Below are 27,970 nucleotides of genomic sequence, written 5' to 3'. Positions count from 1 at the left end.
GAAAAAGTATCACAGGTTATAAAATAATATTAAGCAGCACAACTGTTTCCAACATTGATAATAAATCAGCATATTAGAATGATTTCTGAAGGATCATGTGACACTGAAGACTGGAGTAATGATGCTGAAAATTCAGCTTTGCATCACAGAAATAAATTATATTTTAAAGTATATTAAAATAGAAAACCATAATTTTAAATTGTAATAATATTTCACAATATTATTGTTTTTTCTGTATTTATTATGAAATAAATGCAGCCTTAATGAGCATAAGAGACTTCGTTCAAATATGAATATGCATAAACATACATATACATATATACATTATAAATATGTTTGTAAATATATAAATAAATTCTTCAAAACTTTAAAATTTTTCAGAAATTTTAAATTGCTACTAACTAGCTATCTCTGCAGCATATTTGCCTTCCAATATACCATAAGATCCTGACACAAGCACAAAGAAAAGTCCAGTGCTGTTTATAGAGAGGCTGACCTGAGATCCTAACCCTGCTGTCAGAATGCTAGTGGTGGAGGCTGCATTGCTTCATGAGGGGGTTGGTAGATGTGATTGAGATCCATTAAGCATGATTACATTATGGATATAAATCCACAGCTGAACACAGCTTGTACTTTTACGAAGATCCATTACAGCATTTATTCAAAGCTCTTGTTCAATTTGTACCTTTCTTTGCCTCTGATGTATCCAATAAGGAAATCCAGGGAATAAAAAGAATGAAACTGTGGTGCTAATAAGCTGAGATGTGGTGGAAATCGGACTGTTTTAATGGGGTCTCAGATTCCGATGGAAATGAAGAGAAATGGTGGTGATCCTCTGGGGTTCACGGGTGAAAGAATTAACACAGCTTGTCACTCTGTCCCAGCCATCCTCCCGTTACCAAGGTAACGGACGCCCGTGTGCCTCGGACTAACCATGGTGACACAGTTGCCGCTGCAGCCTGACTGAACCTCTCCTCACGGGCAGCAACCCAGCCAGAGCTGAAATGAGCAGGAATTAGAGTTTCTATCTCAACAGAACAGTGCTAATCTACCCTAATGACCTCTGTGGGGAAAATATATGCAGCCTCTGACACTATCAATTCTTTGTTTCTGCTTTAATGAGCTCTCAGCTACTAGGTAGAACATTCACAGTAATCTGCTTATTGGCCGCAGTGAGATAAAACAATTTTAGAATATCATATCTTAAATCCAGCTTTGTGTGCTTAAATTAGAACAGGATCATTTAGATACTATTATAATGACAGAATTAACTATATGGATACTTTCTTGTTGACTGTATTTTTTTTTCTAGTAAATAACCTTGTTACAGGAATGCTTAGAAGGAGACATCGAGGGGAAAGCAGCAGCGTTGGAGACTAAATTTAGCGATGAACTACCTTTAACAGTGGCATGACAGTATAGCTCAGTTGTTTTCAAAATACTGCAGCTTTTCCAAGAGACTTTTCCACTAGTAGCAGTGTAGTGTGACCACAAAGCTACATTGCTGTTTTCAGTGTCACATTGTAATTTGCATGTGGTTTTACTGCAGAGCGAGTTGCGGCAATAATCAGACGTGTTCTCATATGTAGCACTGGAAAATCTGATTCATTCTTGTAAATCAGTTCATTTGGAGAGTTCATGTAAATGAACTGATAAAAAAAAAAGTTCACCAATTCGATGCGCTACATAATAGTGTCAACCTTGTTGTATAAATTAGAATATATTCTATTTTTTAAATAGTTATATTTAGTGTAAATTTAAGTTTAATGCTGTTACCCTTTTTGAGATTGTTTTATTCATTCAAAAACTCAGCATTTATGCTGTGATTAAATTGTAAATGACATGTATAATTATTATTCAATATATTGCTTCATTAAGTAATATCATTTTACTGTATTTAAAATGCATTTTATAAAATATAATATTTTATATATTTAAAATATTTATTTGTATATAAAATATGCATTACAACTATTGTTTAAGGAAAACAAATGAGAAGAAAAATATATACATTCTATATACAAAACCATTTTGCATCATAAAAAAATATTTAATTTTGTGTAAATTTCATAATATATAAAAATAAAATGTATTTATAAAATAAATTATGAAATAAAAATATTTAATACACATTTTTTAATTTTTATATATAAGGCTAGATTTACTAAACGGGGCAAATTAGCACGAGAGCGCAATTACATAAATGCGCCAATGGGAGTGGCAAGTTTTAAAGATATTAAAGAACACAGACTCATTTACATAATAACCAACACAATCTACCAAGAACAGTGCAAATTAGCGTTGGGTCACAAATAAGCAGAGCTAATGCTCATCAGGTGCGGGTCGACACAGGCGCAACTTGTTACATGTAATCTGACAAACACGTACACATTTATCTATATATATATATATATATATATATATATATATATATATATATATATATATATATATATATATATATATATATAGGCCAACATGGCTTGGCAAACGATATGTTCGGATAACGTCTTCTAGCATTTCAAAGAAATTAATGCGAGTGGAAAATATTTTCTTCCTTCTACCACGCACTCTCTGTTCTCTCCGGTGTCTCCTCCTAGCAGCAACAATTGCAGTCATGTCGCAAAATGGGTTAAGACATACTTTTTTTGGGCGTTAAATAATGGCGCAAATACCAGTAAATTGACTAGCGCAAACATTAGTAAATTGCATTGCGTGATTCATTTAAATACTCTCCTCCCATAAATTTTGTGTTTGAAAGGGAAACTCCTACAAATGCATATGCAATAAAGTCAGCTGCAAAAACAACTCAGACCATGCCTTTTCAGCGCTAATTTTGCACTACGTGTCTTTAGTAAATCCTGACAGTAGTTTTTAACGCCAAAAGAGGGTTTGTGCTGGTGCAAGCTGTTAGTAAATCTTGCCAATAGTGTTTTAAATATATAACTTCTTCACAACTTTATATTTTAGAAATTTTAAATTCTTTTAAATTCTTTCAGCATTGCTTTTTGTCAGAAGTCAGTAAGCAGTTTAGAGTAACTTGACTATACTACTTCAAGTGTAGCTTGGCAGGCTATGGATTCAAAGTTGCTAACACAACATTTGAAATGAGACTCTTTTCAGCCAGACCTTCATTAATATAGCAGATGCATTCAGATACAGTTTAAGATATGGTCTGCTCTCTTCTCTTTCACAGAGGGTAAAATGAGGCTTTTCTCTGGGGTGGATGGGAGAGGAGACAATGTCTCAAACTACGTATTTTCAAAGTTAACTAGTGTTTTTAAGATGTGTTTTTAAAAGTTGATATATTCTTAAATTGCACATGATTGCCAAACACGTCCATCTGAATGTTGTGGAACAAACCCGAAACTGTATTAAACCTGGAACATTCCTGGTTTTGAGAAAGAAAGAGTAGTTATGCTCTCAGACAACTCTGAGATTCTGAGTCAGTTGTGTGAACCATCATTTTTTCATAGTGAAATTGTTGACAGACTGTCTGTGCACAAGGGTTTTTGGCTTTGATTAAATACACTTGGTAGATTAATCAAAAGAGTGGTTGTAAATCATTTCTGCAAGTACTAACCCATGATAACTGTGTTAAGCTGTGGAAACTCTTGCTCAATACTTGGCTCTGGGCATAACAATACTGTGAGCAATGCGCTGCACAGACCAGCTGTAATTAAAAGCTGTAGTTTCAAATGGGATAAAAAGACTAACTGCAACTTTTGTAATGTTTTTTTCATGCCAAGATTAAAGCCCTTTGATTATTTCTTGTGTAATTAGGGCTATTTGAACGCCGAGTGGTTGTTTTGTGTCTGCTTAGTCGAGGCTTTGAATTGGACATGGTTTTTGCTTTGAGCCATACGAAATCTCTACCTGCCACTTCTCTGTTGTGGAGTGATAAGAGAACTGCTTTAAAAACAGGCTGAGTGCAGCTATGTACTGCCTCTGCAGCAGAGAGAACGTGACCTTTCACCTATCCCTCGTTTCTCGAGTATTGACATCACATGACTTTTTGTTCGAGCCGACACCAAAAGCCATAAAGACTGGATTTGTTTTCAAAGCGCCGAACATGTGGATTACCTGCTTCAAGAAAATGCCAGGAGTCCTCCAGCTAAGTCTTCTTATGCTTGTTTTTCCTCATGTAAATGATGTTACTTGTGGCTGTTTTCATTGAAACATGTCTCTGCAGTTCATAGGAGTTCCCTGGCCTGCATCCAATCTGATGCATGGGGGGGCGGGGCTTCAGCAGTCAGTTTAGTGGAGCATGACATGTGATTCCACAAGAGGAGGGGTTTCCACAGGTCACACCCTTTCAGAGAATTCTCACAGGTAAACACTCCGAGCAGATGAGTCAAGGCTTGCCGGGACTTTGACGTAGGCTGTGGAGTGTTTATGCCCTCAAAAGCTAGATATTACGTACTTCGGAGTGCCTTGGAATTATGGGTACCGTGGTGTGAGATTACACATAAATGTCTTTCTGTCTAGAGGGAAGGAAAGTGTTTGTCACAAGAGCCGAGAGAAGCCTACGCCAAGCTTATGAATGAAATCTCAGAGCAGGTACAGAGTTTATTTTTACTTTCTCACAGGCACATTTATATGTCAGATGGATATTAAGTGTGATGTGCGTCAGGAAATAGAGGTCTTGTGGGATGGATGGCAGTTGTTTTGACGTAAAGCTGAAGTATCCTTAAATCTGATTACTTACAGTGTTGTCTTTTTCTTTTCTTTATACAGTACTTTTACCCTCCAGCAACAAAACAAACTCTTCTAGGAAACTCCACTCGTTTAAACCCCACTGACAGCTAGTTCATCACTAGGTTTGCATGAAGAGAGATAAAGATTGGGATAGGAGCTTTTGACTTGGTCCAGTACGCAATCACCTAGCAACTGCATACATCCTAGCTACCACCCAAGCATAATGATAGTTTTGCACATTTACATTTTCTTCTGATGTTATAAAAACCTAGTTTAGACTAATTTGAATCATTTGTTGAGAATGTGACATGTCAGAAGTCAAGTTTTACATAAAGTTTACTTTTTTCTTGTTTTTGTGGCTGAGTGACTCACTGAGCGATTTATTACCAGCATGAATAGACTCATTACTTGTTCTTCACCCACTTTAAATGAGTTTTGTGCTTGTTTTAACGCAGCTCTCCCAATCAAGCGAGCAAAACAATGACAGTTTGGCAGTCGCTCGGCTTGTAACATCAGGACGGTCCGTGTCTGCATGTTGAATAGAGGATCTCTCTTGGCACTTGTGCATGCGGTTAATAGTCAGATGTTAGGATGGGTGATGAGGGAACAAAGTCCTGTTCTTTGTCATTGTGTTGTCTTTGTTATGTCAGTCATACTGACATGCAAATGAACATAGCCATTCATAGGATAACGTTATGCATTTTAACACATGGCAGACACAAGTGGACATTAATTTATTCAAGCTCCAACGGCCGGTTGCTTGCATATGCAGATGTACAGTATATGACTATTTTAAACACAAATTGCATGTATGCATGCATTTAATCACTGATTTATGATGAGGCTGCCAAACAAATGTTGATTTAGACAGGCAGATGGTATTTGGGCTCTGATCAGAGCATCATGTCTAATTATCTGTAGCTTTAACCCACCCTCTGTGATCTGGTTTTCTGTCATCTGGACGCACGACTGGAGCACATTTATAAGTATTTGCCAGAGAAACACAATCCTGGAGAAACAAACATGAGCCTGGACATCAGATACAATGTGTCATTCACAACAATCCTCCATGTTGGAAACAGTATACATGCTTTTTCTTTGGTTTTGGCCCAATTATTGTTCCATTTTAGTTCAGTTAGCCTTAGGGTGTGTTCACACTTAACAGGTTTGGTTCAATTAAAATGAACTCTGGTGCGACTGGTCTGTGTGTGCGGTTCATTTGATTAAGTGTGAACGCTGCCATCCGAACTCTGGTGTGCACCAAACAAGCAGACTGAGACCCCTGAAAAGATGGGTCTCGGTCCACTTCCAAATGAACTCTGGTGCGGTTCGACTGAAATATGAACACAACATGGACCAAAGATATCTAACCGAACCAAAAACAGCAAGATGTGACCCTAAAAATGCTGAAGCTTAGCTGTTTTGTTTTTTTTCGTTATAGTTGTGATGTTGCCCATGACATTTCAGTACAGGCATCGGAACTGCGTCTCCTTGCAGCAGATCTTCGTTTGTGTAAGGGATTCCCGTCAGTGTTTTGACTCCTTCACACATTTTATAAGCTCTTCACAAGCTGTCAGCTCCATCATATACCATCATATGTATGCACATAAAGCACATTTAGCCCAGAACACAGCATTGTTTTGGATGTTTGACAAGTTTTGTCGCAAAATATACGTCATAAAAGCCATATATATTTTTTTTTAATCTTTAGGTTCGGTGTTAAACATGACAGTGTAAATGCTAAGCAAACCAGAATTAAATGTATCAATTTCTTTTTTGGTTTTGTTGGGGGGCATTCTGACTTATTTACACTGTTAAAGAGTTGCATTCTCATGGTCAAAGTTTCAAAACACGAGTTGGACGTATGACAGAGTATTCGAAATGAGACGCAGCTCCTGTCACCAAAAGGAGTGTGTTTTTGGTTGTGAGGAAAAGATTACCTTTTTCAGCTTCCCAAAGAACCCAGTGTTAAGGGAACAGTGGATGAAGTTTGTTTTTCCGGGGCAGCAACGGACTTGTGCACGTATGTTTGTTTGTTCCCGGGATTTCGGTGACGAATACTTTGTAAACAAGTCCCAGTTCGGCGCTGGATTTGCAGATCGCGGGTGGTGAGTACAGCTGCATCAGATGGCAATTGGCGCGCAAGTGCATATAATGTAAACAACACAAATGTTTTTGTTCCCTTTGTATTTATAATGATGTCGCAGCTAGCAGACGATCTCTACACAAAAGCTGCGTGTGCTCGTGACTCTTTAGCTCCGCCTCCAGGAGCTCGGCCCCCCCCCCCCCCCCCCCCCCCCCCCCAAAGCCCTGCGTTAAAGTTCGCTTTTTGAGGCTAATGTCAAAATCATTGTTTGCATTCTAGAGTTTGAGAGCAAAGTTTCAATTCATGTTCAAATGTCAGGTGGCTGGTGCAAGAGCTTCAAAGTCACCCTTAAAGAAAATCTCTCACATTGCTTGTCTCTTTTTGAGCTAAAAGCTATTTGTGTCTTTGAAAATGTTTAAAAGACAGAAAATTTGTTCTAAAATAAATCAGGATGGAAGTGAAAAGAGAAATCACATCATTGCTCTTCCTTATCGTATGATACTTTAAGGTATTTTGCAAAAACTTTCTTTGAAGTCAGAAATAATGGTCAAGAATGATGTTTTGGGTCTCTCGGGACACTATTGGCAGTTGCCAGCAAATTAGGCCTAAACAGAGGCCTGCGTTGTCATGGCAACAGTGCAATTAAATTACTTTACTGTCAGCTGTAATATAATTTTCCTGTGCAGCGGCTCACGGGACCGGAGCGCCCCATCGGAGGGTGAGTGAAATGAGCGCTCCTCATTGGAAAGATGCAGTACATTGATTTTCCATGAATGATTTTAGTGTCCGTGTTGCATTTCAATGTGCTGATGGCTAGTTTGAACAAGAGGTGATTTCGTTTCACTTCAAAATGCTGCTTTTCTCTGCAGCACTTAAGTATAATATTTAAGTATTTCTCTATTCTGAAAGACAAGCAGTTTAAAGCTGAGGTCACATTGTTTTAGAAAAAAACAATCTGCTGGACAAAGCAGTTTGATTTTTTTTTTTTTTTTTTTTTTTAACATTTTCATAGAATTATTTTTGGCAGTATCATGTTTGATGTAAATGTTTGATGGTGGCTTTCTAGTAATTGCTTTTGCAAATGGACTGGGTGCGTTGAGCGAGAGAGTGAGACTGGAGAGGCAGCGCCACATAAATTGATCTGTGTGACAGATCATGGGGAAGGTCGCAGTCTGTTTTTCTGGTGTCATGTTCTGAGTATTTGATTCAGTGATTGACATGCCCCTATAATATCTTTCCCCTCTGTCATACCCAGTTCTTTATGGGATAGTGTATTGAAATAGATCAGGGGTGCCCAATTCTGTTTCTTGAGATCTACCTCCCTGCAAAGATCAGCTCCAACCCTGATCAAACACAACTGAAGCAGCTAATTAAGATCTTCAGGAGCACTTGATAATCACAGACAGGTGTGTTTGATCAGGGTTGAAACTGAACTCTGCTGATCTCCAGGAACAGGATTGGACACCCCTGAAATAGTGAATAATTTTTAGGTTAGCAATACTATGGCTGTCATTTTGTTTTAAAATATGGGAAAGTCACAAACGAGCTGGTTGTGGTGATCTAAAACGGCAAGACTTAGCTCATGAATATTAATTAAGTTATACATAAGTATTTAATCTTGTTTTTAAATTATTATCATTCATTTTCAGCAAGTACACAAATGCACTTTTGGCATTTAATTTGTTTCCTTCATTTCTACATTGCCTCTGTCAATCCTGGGATTTTGTAGGTCAGTGGATAAAGGCATGGATCAGCAATTTAATATAAAGTATGATTTAAAGTATGGTCCAGTGGTAATGTTTATGGGTTCTAATCCACATTAATGTAACCTGTATATTAATACATTAAAATGACTGTTTTTCTATTGTAATATATTTTAAAATGTCATTTATTCCTGTGATGGCAAAGCTGAATTTCCAGCATCAATACTCCAGTCTTCAGTGTCACAGGATCCTTCAGAAATCATTCTAATATGCAGATTTTCTGCTTAAGAAACATTTCTTATTATCATCTTCAAGTTTAAAAAGGTTGTGCTGCTTATTTTTGTGGAAACCATGATGCATTCTTTGATATAAAGGTCAACATTTCTGCATTTACTTGAAATCAAAATCTTTTGTAACATTATATGTTTTACTGTCACATTTGATCATTTATATTCTTCTGCTCTGAAAGTCTATGGCAGCCCATAGAACCACTTGCGGGAAAGTTATGAAATTTGTCACACAGATAGAGGCCAGTAAAACTGTGACCATAGCCAATTTGGAGTCTTTAACGCGGTCCCTCTGGCGCCACCAACTGTACAAAGTTGCACTTACGTTTAGAATAAGAACTTTTGAATCGTAAGGACTAGAAACAAAGTTCTTTTTTTCCCCACTCTGATTCCTTGGCTCATCGTCTTGACTGAAGACGATTCGACTGCACCCTATGACGTCATTTTCCATCATGAAAGTATTTCCGCCATAATTTTTTGAAAAACCTACTTTTTTTTAATTCCTCCTAGGCCGTTGCTCTGATTTTCACAAAAATTGAACCAGATCATCTTCAGACTATGCCGACCAAAAGTTGAGGAATTCAAGTCGATACGTCAAATCGTTCTCAAATAAAGCGCAAACGAATTTTGCATAGCCTTTGCGAAAATAGATGTAAGACTGTATCCCCTCAATGCTTTATTGTATTCAGACCAAACTTAGAACATGTCATCACAAGCATGACCTGAGGCTACATGCTGCTTTTGGCGCAGCGCGACCTACTGGTCAGGAGATACGAAAAATTGCTATTTTTGCTTATAACTTCTTATAACTTCAAAATCATAAAATTGGTCTCGGGACGGCATGCCGAGTTGAATGATATCCAATTTTCCCATATCGGCCATTTTGTGCGTCTGCCATTTTGAGTTTTGTAGTAAAATGCTGTATTTTATGAATGCATTAGCGTATCTTTATGAAACTCGGTATGGATCATCGGCACGGTGCTCTGAAGGAGCCTGAGAAGTTTCGAGCCAGCAACACCTAGTGGTAAAATCAAATATTCACATGCTTATAACTTTGGATTTGGTTGACTTATTTTCACGGGAGTCATCTCCTCAGATTCCTGATTCCTTTGCCGAGTCCAACGATACCAAACATGCTAAGTTTCACCTTATGGTTTGTGTAATGTTGTGATTTAGCATTCGCTAATATCTTCGCAATGGTAGGAAAATTGGAAACATTGGTTGTTGATTATATGCTCACAACCGCATTCTCGGAATATTCGCGCTGTGTGAATGGAACCGGACTAGACAACTGCTAAGGTGCTAAGGTGTTTTGTGTGTGGTTTCTTTTGGTAACTTGCTGCGACAGAGATATGAGCTGTGTGTGTCATCTGAAGGTGTTAGATCCAGTCACTGTTCTCCACCGGAGTGGCTCCCATCAGTTTTGTGTTTCTTTTCCAAATTCAAATGCCGTGTCATGCGCGAGACGTTGCAAAGGATGTAATGCGAGTGCAACGGTTAAAGATTCTGGCTAGAGCGTGCTTACATGCTGCTGTTGGTTAATGAAGTTTTAATGGATGAACTCGTGGTTCAGTTAATCCCTTGTCATGTCAAAAGTGATAATGCTTTTCAGTTTTATGGACGTCGCCATCGTTAATATTACATTGGTCACTGTCGTTATGGTTACTAGTATAAGAATACGGGCTTGGCACTCGCTGCACGTTCATACAGGCAGTGTTCCAGACGCTACTGTAAGTTGCTGTGTGAACGAGACATTTCAAGACTCACACCTGTAAGTAAATGCGATGGTCAATCCCAAAAACTGACAGTGTGAACGTGGCCTAAGGTTGGTATGCTGCTAGCTTCCTTGTTTGCTTTTGTTGTGCTTGGCCCCTTAACTGCTGCTTGCAGCTATATTTATTTTTATCTTTGTATGACAACTATAAAAAGAGCAACTGAGAGAAAATAAAACAGACAGAGCAGATCAGTTGTAGATGACCTTGAGTATTATATTCCATTTACTTGAAGTATTTCACACTATAGCAAGGCTTCTTCAGTTGCTCAGTAGCTGTTCCATCATCTCTGAGAGCAGGATGGCGTGCCGTGCATTCTTGCTGTTGACAGAGTAGGATGGTTCTCATTGTCTTGTTCTTTTTGTGCTCTCAGGGAATGTTTTGTTCCTTGGATGGAAGTAAGGGCTTCCTGCAGTGATCTGAACATCAAGTGTTCTTACTTAACCTCCAAGACAATCAGTCTGTAAACTTCTACAATAATTTTGTAGTGAATTTGGACTGTGCATTTGGGAAGTATGTGTCAAGCCTGTTTTATATTCACTGACTCTGTTCCAAATGGTCCTCTTAATGTGTTTTATTTTCACTTTTGATGTTCTGTGATTGTGATCATGTTCTCTTTGGTGTATTCCGTAGGAGCCTTGGTCTAAATGGGTCCGGTTATGCCTCCCAGTAAGAAGCCGGAAAATTCCGGGGTCAGCGTCGCGAGCGGCCTGAGCCAGTTCTATCAGGCGAGCTCCATCACGCGAGCCCTACAGGAGGCCGAGGAAATGGACCTGGCTCTTCCGATCATCAAATTGGAGAAGGGCAGCGTGGAGGACGAGGAACTCACCAACCTCAACTGGCTCCACGAGAGCAAGAACCTGCTCAACAGCTTCGGTGACCCCGTGTTGAGAAGCGTCAGTCCTGTCCAGGACCTGGACGATGACACCCCGCCCTCCCCGGCCCACTCGGATCTCCCTTACGATGCCAAGCAGAACCCGAACTGCAAACCCCCTTATTCGTTCAGCTGCCTCATTTTCATGGCCATAGAAGATGCCCCTTCCAAGAGACTGCCAGTTAAAGACATATACAACTGGATCCTGGAACACTTCCCTTACTTTGCCAACGCCCCGACGGGGTGGAAGAACTCAGTCAGGCACAATCTGTCCCTCAATAAGTGCTTTAAGAAGGTGGACAAGGACAGGAGTCAGGTAAGGATGCCAAGATCGTTCTGCTTCAATTTTTAATTGCACAGTGGGAAGTGCTGGCCTTAATTTACTCTAGTTTTCATTTAATTTTTCCACTTTTTATTTTTCTTTAATCTTTTTTTAGTAGTCGAGACTCTACAAATATTTGCTTAAACATTTCCAGTAACCTAAATGGCGGGGCCATTTTCAGAAAGGATTGTTGTCAGAAACAGGTTAATAACAAAATGTTATACTGCTGTTTGTAGTCTAATTGTATTGTATATAGCGTTTAGAAGCAAAGATGTGGCAAAGCAAAGTAAATGCACCTACATAAAGTTTTTTCAAGTGCCGCTGGGAATTCCAGTTAATTTGCACTGAACTAGTTTGTGCGGTTCGTCAATGAACCATTTAATAAGATGATTTACCAACCAATTTGATTCTTTTCCCCTTTCGAGTTTGACATTTTTAAACCTTTGTTTTATTTTACTTTTACATTTTTTAATAATTATTTTTATTTTATATATATATATATATATGTATGTATGTATAAAATAGTATTAAAAATAAAATAAAATAAAAAATGTAATAAAAAATGTTACACGTTAAGTTTGATGTTGTCGCCTTACTTTAAATCCTTTGTGCCAATAAAATTATTTGATTTTAAAATAAATTTTTGGTGACACAGTAAGCTTTCATGTAATTTTATTTTTATGTAAGTTATTTTTCAGTGTTTATTTTTCATGATATCTAATGCATTTGCTAATATTAATGAATCGAACCTTTTCGTTCACTTTTTTTTTTTTTTTTTTACAAATTTTATCATTTGATATTTATATAATTAGAAAGATTTTGCCTGCTTAAAAAGCTTCAATGCAATTTTTTTTTTTTTTTTTTTTAGCTTGTATTGTAGCTAACTACTCAAAAGAGTTGCTTTGGAAATCTACGCCGCAGGAGTGTGCTGAACATGTCAATATTTAGGGATGAGACTTATCTCGGTTTTAATATGGGTAAATGTTGATTGAATTGATTCCTGTAAGAGATTTTATAATTGTTTGATAAAAGGATGAAGCTTATGAATTGGGACTCATTAGATGCTTATTGAGTATTGATTGATTCTTGGCAAAGGCTGATAAATGCATTCCTGTGCGTGTATCATGTTGAGAGTATGCTGTGTGTGCGTTTATGGCGTGCATGTGTCTGCAAGTTAGTCAGAACAGTAAAGCCATTCCATGTGACTCTTACAGTTCACTGCCATCTGGTCCCTGGCTGTGGAGCAAAGAATTTTTTCTGTATATGTGTCTCCATAGAAACAGCTTTGCAGTTGACATGGAAAGTAAGCTGTTGCTGTAGCAACAGAGAAACTGATGTGTTTGTGTGTGTATGTGTGTGAGAAAGTGTTCTGGCTGGGAATGGCTAATCCAGAAATGGCAGTATAGTGGGCTGCCACTGCCCCTCCGTGTCGCTCAATTAACCCCTTCACTCCTGCCACAACAATAAGAACACTTCCATGACTTTTGTTGCAGGGCGTCCATAAAGAATGAATGTTTTTTCTTTATTAGCCATGGTCAAAATATTTGAGTTTTGAGGGACTCGATCCACATGTTCTTTGTTTATCATTATGGTGACTTAATATTGAATTTAAATTAAATTTTAAATCTTGGATTGGGGGTGTTTTTCATCTGCTGTGATGACAATATCCATGCTCTGCACTCAACTCAAGATATCATTTTAATGCTTGTTTTTAATGTGCTCATCTAATTTTATTTAAATCCAGAATTTAATTTCCTTGCTGAGATTCACAAAGTTGAGTTGTTTTTTCTTTATTCAGCTGAACTGTGTAAGTTTGAGCTCTGGGCTTTTTGGAATTAAATGTTTCTTCTCTTTTTTCTTTATTGCTCAAAGAATATTTCATGGAACTTTAAACTTCTTTATTATATACTTAGGAAATGCATAAAAACAAAAACAATATATTTTTTTACATTTTCTGAACAAAATGTGAAGAAGTGGTTCTTGCCTGTTGTGAGTGGCTGCTTGGGCATTGCTAGCGTGATCTTGGTTGTTGTTCATAGTTGCTAGGATGTTGCTAGATGGTTAATAAGGTGATCTAGTTGGTTGCTGGATGGTGTTTTTATGTGCAAAACTTGCAACCATGATGACAGGGTGCTGTGCATGGTTACTAGGGTGTTGTTAGGCAATTTCTGTTGTGATCTAGGTGGTTGCTGGATGGTGATTGCATGTGAAAAAGTTGCTGCCATGATGCTAGGGTGTTGTTTATAGTTACTAGGGTGTTGCTAGGGTGATGTAGGTGGTTGCTGGATGGTGTTGAATGTGCAAAACTTGCAACCATGATGACAGGGTGTTGTGCATGGTTACTAGGGTGTTGTTAGGCAATTTCTATTGTGATCTAGGCGGTTTCTGGATGGTGATTGCATGTGAAAAAATGTCTACCATGATGCTAGGGTGTTGTTTATAGTTACTAGGCTGTTGCTAGGCATTGCTAGGGTGATCTTGGATGTTACTCTATGGTGCAAATCATTTTGCCATCACTCTAAGGTGTTGTGCATTGTTACTAGGGTGTTTCTAGATGGTTGGTAAGTTGATGTGGGTGGTTTTTACATATAAAACTTGCAACCATGATGTTAGGGTGTTGTTCATAGTTACTATGGTGTTGCTAGATGTTTCTGGGGTGATATAGGTGGTTGCTAGATGGTACTTGCATGTGCAAAACTTGTCGACATGATGTTAGGGTGTTGTGCATTGTTACTAGGGAGTTGCAAGGTGGTTTCTAAGGAGATCTCTGTGGCTGCTGGATGGTGTTTCATGTGCAAAACTTGCAACCATGATGACTGGGTGTTTATGGTTACTACTTACTAGGGTGTTGTTAGGCAATTTCTTGTGTGATCAAAGTGGTTGCTGTTTGGTGATTACATGTGAAAAGTTGCTGCCATGATGCTAGGTGTGTGGTAAATTGTTACTAGGGCATTGCTAGGTGAACTTGGTTGTTACTCTATGATTCTGGTTGTGCAAATCATTTTGGTGTGATTCTAAGGTGTTGTGCATTGTTACTAGGGTGTTGCTAGATGGTTGGTAAGGTGATCTGGGTGGTTGCTGGATGGTGTTTTTATGTGCAAAACTTGCAACCATGATGTTAGGGTGTTGTTCATAGTTACTAGGGTGTTGCTAGGTGTTTCTGGGGTGATCTAGGTGGTTGTTGGATGGTACTTGCATGCGCAAAACTTGCTGCCATGATGTTAAGGTGTTGTGCATTGTTACTAGGGAGTTGCAAGGTGGTTTCTAAAGAGATCTAGGTTGCTGCTGGATGGTACTTGCATGTGCAAAACTTGCAACCATGATGACAGGGTGTTGTGCATGGTTACTAGGGTGTTGTTAGGCAATTTCTAGTGTGATCTAAGTGGTTGCTGGTTGGTGATTGCATGATAAAAGTTGCTGCCATGATGCTAGGGGTGTGGTGAATTGTTACTAGGGCATTGCTAGGTGAACTTGGTGGTTGCTAGGGAGTTGCTTTCTGTGCCAGCAGGTGAAAAGCCCCAAGACTCTATGATACTCTAGTCCTTAATTATGGTCTCTCATTTGATGTGAGCATATATGTTTTTTTTTTTTTTATTGTCTGCCAGGTCAATACTATTACTCAGATCACTTAGAAAATGCTGAAGTTTAATTCTTAGGCTTAGAGGTTTGTTCAATTCCTTCCTAAAAGTCCATAGATATTGCCGGTAGTTTATACTGCTGTAACACTTTCTCTGACAAGCAGATGTGGGCCTGTTTTCCTGTTTGTTCATGTGACATTCAACATAGAGCCAATAGAACATCAGAGTTTCTACCACCTAGTGTTTGCTTAAGTTTTCCAGAGTTGTTTGTTTCATACTAAAAAGTTTCTGTTAGGTCAGAAAGTCATGATTAGCCGTATAGCTGTTCATTTGGTATTTGATTTAATTTCTCTAGCCTCATTGGCCTACTTAATGAATGAGATGACTATTTTAAGTCTGTTTTAATTTCAGATTCATTGTGGATTTGCTATGCAATCATGCATCACTCTACATAATGAGACAGTAAGGGGCAAATTAAACCAGCAAAATAAGAGTCTGAATAAACAAACATTTGATAGATGCACAATCCCCAGGGGTTTACAGAGGAATAATTAATTTCGGCCAAGAGGAGAATCAAATTAAGAGATCCAGACCTCAAGAAAATGTTGTTTTTGCTTTTTACGGATTGAGCATGAGCTGCACCCGCTGCTAGCATCATTTGCACATGCTGTCTGCACTGTTTTAGCACCAGTTTCACAAAGGAATTATGCAAATAGGGTAACTGTGCAAATGTGGCAACAAAATTAGTGTTGCATGGGGCAGTTGCGCCTTATCCACGTAAATGTGCCTAGACAATTGCTAAAGACAACGAAAGGTACAATTTTCACACTGGGGTCTTAAAATTACTGCTTCAGTAATCTCTAAAAATGTGTACAAACAACACCTTTTTAAATATATATCTTTACTGCCAGCATTCTGGCTGGTAGTAGTGCATCTTAAATTGTGTCAAGCAAGTAGTGTTAACATTTATGAATCCAGCACATCCAGTAATAACCCTCATTTGCATTAAATCAAGCTGTGTTTGATCAGTAAAGAATTATGTTAGTAGTGTAATTAATTTAGATAATATAGTTAAATCATATATTTTAATAAATATTATAAAACGGTTAGTTCCTGTCCTTGATTGGTCAGTAGCTGTGTTTTATTCACCATAAAACACGGCTATGACCGCTTCACCCAACGGTTCTGTGTTTCACTACACAACACCCTTAGCAACCACTCTTAGCAATGTAAACTGTATGTTCTCAATTAATATTGTTCATTGAAGCTTATTATGTAGAAGAGTATTGTGAGAAAAAGATCGAGTGAGCGAGTTTATTACCTGCATTCAGATTTAGCATTTTCCTTCAGGTCAGTCCTGTGTTCATAATAAAAAATCTGTTTAAATGTCCGACGTATTATCCTGTCCTTTTAATAGTTAAGGGGTTTTCCCATGACTTACAGCGCTAGTCGAAGCATTTGTCAGCTGCGTCTTGTTCCGTGTTCACAACAATTCAGTCTTTTCAATGTAAAAGTCTTCGCTACTAACTGACTCATTCATAAAGACAATCTTTGCTGCCATCTAATGGTGTAATAATGTAACTTCTGTTGCTGTTCATGGTCAGGGACTATTTTTTCCGGTGGAAGGAATGCTTTAGTGATTTTACTTCATGAAAGTTGCATTGATACATATTTTTGGCTTTAATATTTGTATTGTGTGGTAACTGTTTTATAAAAACTTACACAAGGCTAGTGCTGTATCGTGAATAAGTCATGGCTGAATGGGGTTGCAGGCATATATTACATATATTTTTAATAGTTTACTTTTGATATCAGAAAAAATTATCATTCCAATAATTTAATTTTTTGTTTTAATTATTTTCCTGTACCTCAACTGGTAGAGCATGGCACTAGCAACACAAAGGTCATGGGTTCGATTCCTAGGGAATACACATACTAATAAACTTTAGATAAATCTTTTTTTGGATAAATATTTATATTCATATTTAATGCGTTTGGCAGATGCTTTTATCCAAAGCAACCTTTTTTTTGCATTCAAGGTACATTTTATCAGTTTATACATTCCCTGGGAATCAAACTCACGACCTTGTTATAACTGGGTATGTTAAATAAACCATGGATTTGCACTGAAATTCTGTGCGCTAGAGTGGTGCAAACTCTTTAGGGGTTTCATGCGTGCGTGTTCTTATAATGCACAGTGACTGGTAAAGAGTGAGTGCTCTAGAAATGACACCCTGTCATTTGTTTCCATGGCACTGTTATGAACACAGGATCTGAACTTGGCACCTGAGCGGTGGTTATATGGGTGGATCTCCGAAGCTCTTGTGTCCCTTACAAAGACTTTCACATACAGGCACATGCATTGGTGTTTATACTTAGAGAGAGCTTTGATGATTAATGTGTCTTTACAATTGTTGATGTCATCTCCATAGCAACAGGACAAGGTTACACAAGATTTGCAGTTGAACAGGTAACAGCGAAGTCGTTTATAAAGAAACACAGGATGGAAGAGCACGCTATTGGCATTTCCAGTTGCGGGTAGCATTTTCTGTACTGTCAGCACTGTACTGCTGATGTTCTCGCTGTTTGATTGAGTTTAGAAGTTTAATTATTTAGAGATCAGTGTGTCAGAAATATATATATCTCACTCTCTGTTTCTCTTTCTCTGATCCTCGCTCTTAAATCCCCATCTATATGGATCCATGAAGGGTTACGGCGATAACACTGATCCGTGTGACACGATTTATCCCTCGCTCTGAAAACCAGGTTGATGTAAGATAAAGCCGGCCTGCTCACTGACATGTTCCCTGGCCAGCTGTTATGTTCCCTGTGGACAGATGTTGGTTGCGAGGGAAGCTGTGGGAGATTTGCACGCAAACCTCCCTTTGACGTCACCAGCCCGCCCAACTTTTGTAGGCTGCGCCGTGTTACCAAGGGTTATGTGACCGCTCCCCAGGGGTCCTAATGCTGACACCACAGTATCTGCCGATCAATAGCAGACGCGGAGCTGAGCGCTGACTCTCAGGGTGTCAGCACCTTCCAGAATCTGAATCTTTTACTTTCTCTTAATGAGAGCAAGATGAAGATTTAACTGTAAAACTTAATTTGTTGCTTGGTAAGGTCCAAGCATGGGTTTATCCAATGTTTTGGCAGCACAGATAAGACTAGTCTTGATGATAAGAAGGGAAACTTTGGGTAACTTTATGGATCTGTGAACGCTTTTTATGATTAATGTGGGTTGTGATGATAGAGAAAATGAAAGAGCATTCTGTGCTCTGTCTTTTGACTAATGACTCACTGACCACTTATTTCAATTTACAATAAAACATTCACTGGGTGTTTTTTTTTTTTTTTTTTTTTTTTTTTATAGTGTTCTATATTTGCTCTAATGGTTATAAGAAACCATTATTAGCACCTTGCATCCTGCAAAAGGAAAGCATGATTAAAAGATTAGTCCACCCAAAACATGAAAAATCCCTCATCGTTTACTCACCCTTATGTTGTTCCAAGCCATATGACTGATAAAAAATGACATTTTGGCTACGTTCACACTGCAAGCCTAAATGCTTACAGTAATTCTGATTTATTGCTCAGATCCAATTTTTTTGTATAGCTGTATTTTTATGTATTTTTTTTTTTTGTATGGCCAATACCTATGGAAGCTTGTTTCCCCCATGAAATAAAAAATAAAAAAAGCAGTTGGGACTTATCATCTCACAATTCTGACTTTTTTCTCACAATTGCGCGTTTATATCTCACAATTCTGACTTTTTTTCTCAGAATTGTGAGATATAAACTCACAATTTCAAGTTATAAAGTCAAAATTGCAAGATATAAAGTCAGAATTGCGTGATATAAAGTCAGAATTGCGAGTATTAAAGTCAGAATTGTGTGATATTAAGTCAGAATTGTATGATATAAAGTCAGAATTGCAAGTTATAAAGTCAGACTTACGAGTTATAAAGTCAGAATTGCATGATATAAAGTCAGAATTGCGTTATATAAAGCCAGAAAGGAAGTCATGGTTTCCACAAAAATAACAACTGTTTTCAACATTGATAATAAGAAATGTTTCCTGAGCACCAAATCAGCATATTAGAATGATTTCTGAACGATCATGTGACACTGAAGACTGGAGTAATGATGCTGAAATGATTCAGCTTTGTCATCCCACAAATTAATTACATTCAAAATACGTGTCTCACGACAGAATGAAGGGCAAATAGAACAACATGACGGTAAATAATTACAGAAATTTAATTTGCTGGACAACTATTGCTTAAAAGAACAACCTAGCAGAATTGGGCTACTGCACGGATTGTGTTGGGACTACCGCTTTTAACAAGACTAACGTGGAACAGATGAAAGGATAATTGCAGCTAATGCTGTCATTTCAGCTGTACAATTGAGCAATTTTAGAGATTGCTTGACTTGTCTGTTAGTCTGTTACCGATATAGCCCCATGAGTGCTTCATCATTAGGTCGTTTCACCGACAGAGCAGTGTCTGAATTCGTGTGTTGAATACAAGTCTGTCAGGTTGAGAAGTGTTGTTAAATGAGATAATCTGTGTGATAGAAATCTTTACCATCTGATTATGGAAATCAACGTCTTTTGTCAATTGTCTGTGCCTTTTGGTGGAGCTTCAGGTGCCTGATATGCAAGTGAACCTCAGCTGTCCTCGTGATATCGGTGTCTGTTTGTCTCCCTCCACAACAGCTTTTTTTCAAATTAACAAAATATGCACAGCAGGGGTGCACTGCTTTTTTTTCTCCATGTCTATTGCTCATACTTAAAGGTTTGGGTATTTGATCAAACTTATACAGCTCTTTGATGCATAGCTCATCTTGAAGCTTAATCCTTCATGGCTCCACCCACACTGATATAGATGTACATTATGCAGTTTCTGTAATTGGAACCTTTCGATGTGGTTAGCAGGCAAAAGACCGAGTCGCATAAAAGGTCACTTTGTTTAAAATGTGATGGCATGTGTGAGTCTGTTCACTTCCTGCACAAGGTTGAGTCACTGATTTGATTCCAAAGCTTGGCCTCCTCATGCCTCGTGGCCGTATGCTGCACCCGTGGGGGACACCATATTGCTTGCGTATGATCTCGGCGTGCGGTGACTATCAGAATAAACATGGTGCGTGCTCGCCAAGAGGCACGGTTTGCTCAAGAGTGGGTGATTTTAGTGGGGCTACATCTCAGCGGGACTTTATCTGGCCACCCTTCGTCACTGGTGATCATGCGCGGCATACACACTCTTTCATACACGCACGCTTTCATACACACTCCTACACCCACATACACTCTGTCTTGGGTACTGTTCTGGCACAGACTGCGCTGTGGGAACAGAACTTGTCTCAATTTATCATGTCATCAGCTTTTACTTTTGTATCTGCTGTACTCTGGACGGCTTCAGGCTCTGCAAAGGAATCTTTTTTAATTAGGATTACACAGGTCATTAGCAAACCCAAGTTTTTTCTTTGCTCTTCTCTCCACTTCCTCGGTATTGGGACCAACTTTGGTGTCGGACTAAATTATTGATTTAGTGAGTCGCTTGTTTTGTTAGACCAGGGACAGGATTCACGAAAATCTTCTTAAGAAGTTAAGAACATTCTTTTTAAGAGTGTTCATTCTGTGAAATTCTGTGCAATTCTTGAAAAAGTTCTCGAATCTTTTCTTAAGAACGTATTATTTTTTTTTTTCTTAAGAAGAAAATGACAGGCTTTGGTGTTATTTGACTGAAAAGGCTGGTATTGCTGAAGAATCACTGAATGAAAAATACCTCAAAGCCTGTCTTTTTTGCACAGTTGCACTGCCTGCAGATTACTGTAGATATCATAATAACCGTGCAGACTTTCGTCGTGACTGGCTTGATGGGAGTTAATCACTCAGCGTTGTGTTTTTAATTCACCGTGTCAAGTTAAAATAGTTATTGCGGCTGTACAACGGCCGACCTTTCCTATATGTTTGTGCTCTGTCTTTCTTGTGCTCTCTCTAGAGTCAATGCGTCCTGTATCTGTGTGCTGCCTCGCTGGCTCTAGTTAACCCTTAAATGCATGAATATTTTGCCAATCGTTATTACATATTCGGGTCTTTAGCGACCCGAATCTATATCTAAACCAGATGGATCTCTACCTGCTGCGATAATATAAAATTCTCCTGACATTAGAGTAACAATTACAGAAGAATAAAATAAAGCATATTTTGTAACCTTTTGTAGCTTGGAAGAGTTCAGTTTGAGCAGATGTTTTATACCACCATCACTGTCCTCATCAAAGCTCATTTATATTCAGCATCTGGCTCATATTTCACGATTTCAAACATATTCTCAAAACTATAATTTTCAACATCTTCAAAATCAATATTTTGATCGCTGACTGCTTCTTCACCAGATGCACCATCAAGTGACAGTGACACTAATGTTTGATTGTGTTCAGTACTTGCTCTGCTTAGCCATTTCAAGTTTTGCTGATGACTTCATTTTCTTTTGTTTTCTGCCTGCAGTGACTATGAGTGAAATGTCACTTCATCATTGTGTATCAGACATTGCCACTTTGTGGAATAAAGGTGAATTGCACTTATTCAGTCATCAAAGATTCAATTATTGCTGTGCAGAAAAAAATATATACTTACACTGTTACACACTTCGGGTCATTAGCGACCCTAAACAGTTTTTACAAAAAAATATATTTATTATTTTTTCTTGTTCTATTATTTATAATGAATTGATTGAGGAATACTAAGAAGGTTGATGAATGAGGTGGAGGGTAGTGAATGACATCCTGGGTCACTAAAGACTCGAGGTAAGCGTCTAAGGGTTAAAAGGAGCACATCATGTATACACACGTTCACTCTAGTGTTTTTATGACTACTAGTAGTCTACTAGTAATGTATATTATATGTAGCTGGTGTTATGTTGTAATGCCTAATATTTGAAACAACCCAATAATTTCATTAAACATCTTACTTTTGGGAATTTAAGACAGTTTAAAGGTTATTTTACTTCTTAAATTTTGTCTTAAGAACATTTTTAAAAAAAGTTTTTGGGAATACAAACTATTCTTATCTTTTTTATCTATTCTTATCTATCAAGTTAGAAAATAAGAAGAAAATAGCAGTTAAGAAGAAATTTTTCACAGGTTTTCTTCAGGCCCCTGATCTTTTTCATAGCATTGTTGTTTTTGATGGATGATGAAAGTAGGTTCATTGGAGCAGGCGTTTGTGTTGATTGTTGGAGGTGTGGATTGTTGTTCTGAGACACTGCCATGGTGCATCTTCAGGCTCTACTCAGCTTTCAGAATGAGTTGCACATCCTTAAAAAAAAAAGGAGAGAGCAAGAGTTGGATGGGGGTGATGTGTTGGACTCATCTCACTGAATAGATCCAACAACGGCCAAGCTTCCCCCTCCCCAAACGCCCTCTTTATGAATGACCTTTCATGCCCTTCCTAATGCACTGAGAGCCTCTGAAGGTGAGTAGAGTCATCGGCCCCTTAATGCTTCGCTGCAGAACTGCACAATATAGACCTGCTTTAAAAATGCCATTGTGTGCAGAATTCAACCAATATGAACGAGGTCATCGTGTCTCCACCAATCACAAAACGAGCTCACTGATACTCTGTTCCTTCATGTGATTTAAGCCGCAGAGCCTCGGAGGAGATGACGACTCTGGGGCTGCAGCCATTTGCAGCTGATGACTGCTGGGATTTGGAGACCAAAGCAATGATGTCCTTTTGGACACCTTGATTTATCCATGTTTCAGCACGGTCGATGTCTGCATTTATATAGATCACCTTACCAAGAGAGCATTAGCGCACTTAATTTAGGAAGTCAGCACACTGTGCTGTTCAAGTGATTTTTTTTTTTTTTTTTTTTTTTCCAGAAATAGAGGTGGTTTTGTCTAGCGCAATCCAGTTTCCTTCTCCTCCCTGTTATATCATTACTTTCACAGTAAAGATCAGTACTAAACTGGATTTTCTGAAGTAAATGTGAACGATGTTTGCATATGTAAAAGTTGCCAGAATGCTAGCTAGGGTTGTTATGAGTGGTTGCCAAGTAGTTGCTATGCAGCATCTAAGGTGTTCTGAGTGGTAGTTAGCATGCTGCAATGTGGTTGCTAGGAAATTAATTAGTGGTCCAATTTAAAAGAGCCTATGCTAAAACCCTCCTAAAAATGGCTCATTCATTCAAAGTAATTTTTTTTTTTTTTTTTTTTTTTTCACCTGTTTGGTTGAAAGCTTTTCATGGTTTGGTTAGTGACTGATAAATAGTCAATATTAAATTCTACAATTTTGTGTAAATAAATTAAAAATAAAACACTAAAAGGAATAATTTTGTAAGCTATAAGTGAATTTGAAATACATCAAAAAATTATAATGTACAGTATGAAAATGAATATCTCTTTCAGATGTCAGATTATATTATATTCAGAAGTTACTTTTTTTCAGATTAACTTTAAGTGAATGTTAGATGACGCCAAAGATATAACTTCAATATCGACTAATAAATGTAAAAAAAAATCTCGGCCAATAACTGATATGATACTGTTATATTGTGCACTTGAAACAGGTTTATTATTGTTAACTAAAAATATACTGTATTAGATGAACAACTTAAATTAAATAATAATAAAAACAAATTACACTGAAGCAGTAAAATGACTAATTGTAAATTAAATAAAAACTTAATCTGAACTAAAAGTGAAATTAAAATAAATTAACCCTAATTTTTTGTTCAGTTTAAGTGCATCTAATATTTCTATTTTATTTTAGCTGTATTTCAATTTAAAAAATGTCTGTTTATTTTTAGTTAACAGAAAAAAAGCGCATAACAAAATTACTAAAAATGTAAACTAAAATAAAAAATTTAAACTAAATTCAAAATATTAATAAAAACCATATATGAATACTAAAATAACACTGTTTTTATTTAAAAGTTATAGCTTAAAAAGTAATAGCACTCTTTCCTCTCCTTATCGAGGCATATGATTTGAGTTATCGCACGTCTGTAGCACAAACGTGTCTTAAGTTACATGCTGAAATTAGGTATTTGTTTAAATCTGAGCAGTTGTAATAAAGAAAACTTTAATAAAATTAAGTTTTGCTTAACATGAAATAGTTGACTGTTATTTCATAACGATGGTTCCAAAACTTGTCTTAGGGTTGGATATTTCCTCACAATTCCATTTTCACATATTTAAAGTCGTGAGCATTAAAAGGGGGACTCTGGACAGTCGGGGCGAGGGGAGGGGGGTGCTTCATAATAGCAGGTCTTTCGTCTTGCTTGGGAACTGATAGGATTAACTTTACTTCTTATAATGGAATATAGCATCTTCTGAGGCCTGTGCTTCTTAGGAAGAATGAAAGATCTCTCTGCCAAGACTATCAAACAGTCTTTATATACTCCACCATTGCCTGTTGCCTAGGAGACCAGTGTAATCCAAGTGCTTTCCCCCCCTTTTCCTTGGCTCTCCTTTCCCTTTTTCACCCCCTCTCCCTGATTGGAGACTCTACTGGCTGGTGCCATTGAGCTGGCCTTCAGACGGACACAGCAGCTGTCAGGAGATGGAGATAAATCTGAGGCAAAGTGCTCTGAAACCTATTGATTTCTCCTGATTACAGAACATTTGGAAAGATAGACCAGTGCAGGCTCTTCTCCACGGAGCGTATATGAATAATCTGATGCTCGGAGGATCACATATCACACCCTTTAAAGTTGGATGTGTCCCTGTTGGAAGCTTTATTGTGACTACACGTACGCATAGTACTCAAATACATCAGTTGAGATCATAATCACTGCATATTTAGGCATATAACTAATATTTCAGGGGTGCAAGTTTAACTCATCAATAGGTTTTTTCTGTTGTAATGTCATTTTCAGGTGAGAAACTGACTTTAGTCAATTCAACAATAGTAGATTTTCCTGCAGGGCTTGTGTCCTACGATTTATGGTGCTATGGTATTAAGAATTGATTGGCTTTGTTTAATCTCACACTTTTGCCTGTTCCCAAGAGACAAAGATGCCAATACACTCAGCTTTTTCAGTTATTTTAGCATATTTGTAATGTTTGGTAAGGTAAGAAAAAAATCTAGCACACAATTTTTTTTATTGTTTTCATTTTTATTATTTTTAGCAATAATAATAATAATAATAATTATTGTTATTATTATTATATTCTTTCTTTAGTTGCTATATTTTCCCTTCCTTCATCCTTTTCATTTCTTTTAACTTCTCTATTTTTCATTTCCATCAGAGCATCTACTGGACAGACCATTTAAGGATTGAATTTCATGGTGCAATTTATCTTTGTGGTTGGTCCAGGTATGGTTTAAAACACACTGATGGAAAGTTGACAGCTTAATTAGGTGGAGAATGTCAGTTTGTGCTAAGAATAAATGCATTCACTGCTTTCAGAAGAAAATTGAATTTTTTTGCCAGGGAAAAAAGACCTTTCCCTCTGGAAAATATTACATGACACAATACAATTCTCCATAAGCCTACTATCCAATTATCTATCAATAATTATTATAATGTTAACACTTAATAATAAGGTTAACAACATTAGCTAACTACATCAGTTAAAATGAACTAACAATAAAAAAAAAATTCTAAAGCATTTATTAATCTCAGTTAATGTTAATTTCATCATTTACTAATACCTGATTAAAATTAAAAGTTGTATCTGTTAACATTAGTTCTGTCATGACAACTCTCGGAAGATTGTTAGCATGGTAATGGATATGACATTGTTAATGTATTTGGTCTTGGAATAGATCTGCTATGCTGCTGCTGCTGTAGATTATTGCTGCTGCTGCAGACCAGGTACAGGAACTTGCTACTGCCAATACATACGCCGAAACTCTGCTGCCAGTAGGACATAGTGCTGCTGCACAAATAGCATATATCAGTAACCTATAGCAGATCTATAAAGGTGGAGCTGGGGAAGGTGGAGGGTTTTAGAGGAACTCTGAAGCACGCTGCAAACTGCTATAAGGGGCTTTCGCACAGAATAGTTCTGGGAAGTAGCTACTAGGATAGTTCCCCGCGAACTAATTTCTCCCCCGGGCCATGTTCCTGGTTGCATTCGCACCGGGAATAGGAACTCTGAATCAGCGACAGCGGCGTCTTTAAGCACGGCATTTACAAACGCTAAAAACCCATGGATGGTAGACGCCGTGATCGGAGCTGTGTTTGTTGTGTGTCATTGGTTTTTTGATAACGGAGATGGAATGTAAACGCATAATTTATCAACGTACACTTACGTCACTGATAGTTCCTATAGTGCTGGTTTAGACCCTACTCTGAAGTAGGAGATAATTTAGTTCCCCCAAAAGGAGTTCCTAGAACTAAAATCGTTCCTAGAACTAAAATCGTTCCTATTTAATGTGGTGCGAACATGGCAAAACCTGGGTACTTAAGCCAATAGTTCTAGGAATTATGAAAAGGTTTCTCCTTTGCGAAAGCCCCTATAGTGAATGTAACCGGCCATTTAAATGTGTGAGCAACAAGCTCATTGGCTGCAGATGTGACTTTGACCAATCAGCTTGTGCCAGTAGTTAACGCTGTAATTATCATCAGCTTGCATTAAGACCCATCAGCCTGTGCCATCTAGAGTTTCATGAGAGGACTATATATTTAATGAACCTGAACTAACATGAACTAACTAGTTGTATTTATATTAATTAATGTTTAATTATGTAACTAACCTTAACTAATGGAATCTTATTGTAAAGTGTTACTATAATAAACAGTCATTGTACTTTCACAAGTTAATTGTTAAAAGTTAAACATTCTTTGTTAATTCCATGCTATTAAACACTATATTATAGCAATTTATCTATATTTAGATACATATTTTATTGTTGCTTGTGTATTTTAGGTTTTACTGGTGAAGCTTTTAAACATTGTGACGTGAGTGTAAATGAATTATGAGTCCAATAAATGTGCTGTTTATTTTGTTTGCTAAAACACTCCAAGGGTTTGAATTGTTTGACTTGTGCTGGTACAAATCTTTCCACTGAAGCCAAATACTGTGGGTAAAGAGCCGAGCGCTCGCTTTGGGGTTTGCTGCAATCAATAGAGTGTGTTATCGTTTCTTAGCCCTTGTCGGGGGAGTGTAGTATTCACGCTGAAAAAAATCTCATAGCACCTTTTTGTTAAAGATATTTTGGCCCCTTCAAAAAACACTCAATTAACTCAAAGTGATAAACAGCGGTCAGTAGGGACGCCCAATTGCAGTGCTTTTAGTTAATGAAAACGAAACCTCCTGTAAAAGCAACGTCCAGTTATTTTGTTACGCAAAGTTTGAATATGTGACAACACGGTCGAGGCCAGTGTGTGTGTGTTTTACCCCAGGGCACACAGTATGACTCTCTGTCAGTTATCTGAAGGTCATTACTATTGATTCATTGAGAACACACAGTCTGTCTAACAAAACAGCACAAGCTGTCCACTGCTTTGAAGTGCCTGAGTGAAAGGAAATGGCTTTTACTTTACAAAAGCACTCTGATAGTCTACACTTTGTTCTGTCGCTGTGGTTTGCTGATTGTGTAAATCTCTGACAGTATAGGGATAACTTTGAACTGAAAAATGGGGCTTAGTAACATGACACTGATTGTAGTCCGTACTAATGAGCTCAAGTAATTTTCC

The 27,970-nt window shown here is 37.7% G+C and overlaps 1 protein-coding gene across 6 annotated transcripts in view; it reads left to right on the top strand.

Annotated features, from left to right (window-relative positions):
- foxn3 (forkhead box N3) overlaps positions 1-27,970 on the top strand; it is a 106,597-nt gene that overhangs the window by 27,351 nt on the left and 51,276 nt on the right. For 3 of the 6 annotated variants that reach the window (XM_051869249.1, XM_051869250.1, XM_051869251.1), the window contains exon 2: positions 11,180-11,736. In XM_051869249.1, the coding sequence (XP_051725209.1) occupies positions 11,194-11,736 (543 nt within the window). In that variant the 5' untranslated portion in view covers positions 11,180-11,193. Of the gene's footprint in view, positions 1-3,923; positions 4,333-4,443; positions 4,561-11,037; positions 11,060-11,179; positions 11,737-27,970 lie in introns of those variants that run through there. The other 3 variants (XM_051869252.1, XM_051869253.1, XM_051869254.1) reach the window with 3 other exon arrangements.

The sequence above is a fragment of the Ctenopharyngodon idella genome, chromosome 17, assembly GCF_019924925.1.
Source record: "Ctenopharyngodon idella isolate HZGC_01 chromosome 17, HZGC01, whole genome shotgun sequence".
NCBI classification, from domain to species: Eukaryota; Metazoa; Chordata; class Actinopteri; order Cypriniformes; family Xenocyprididae; genus Ctenopharyngodon; species Ctenopharyngodon idella.
The sequence above is the reverse complement of the archived record's forward strand: the minus strand, read 5'-3'. Positions and strand labels throughout refer to the sequence as shown.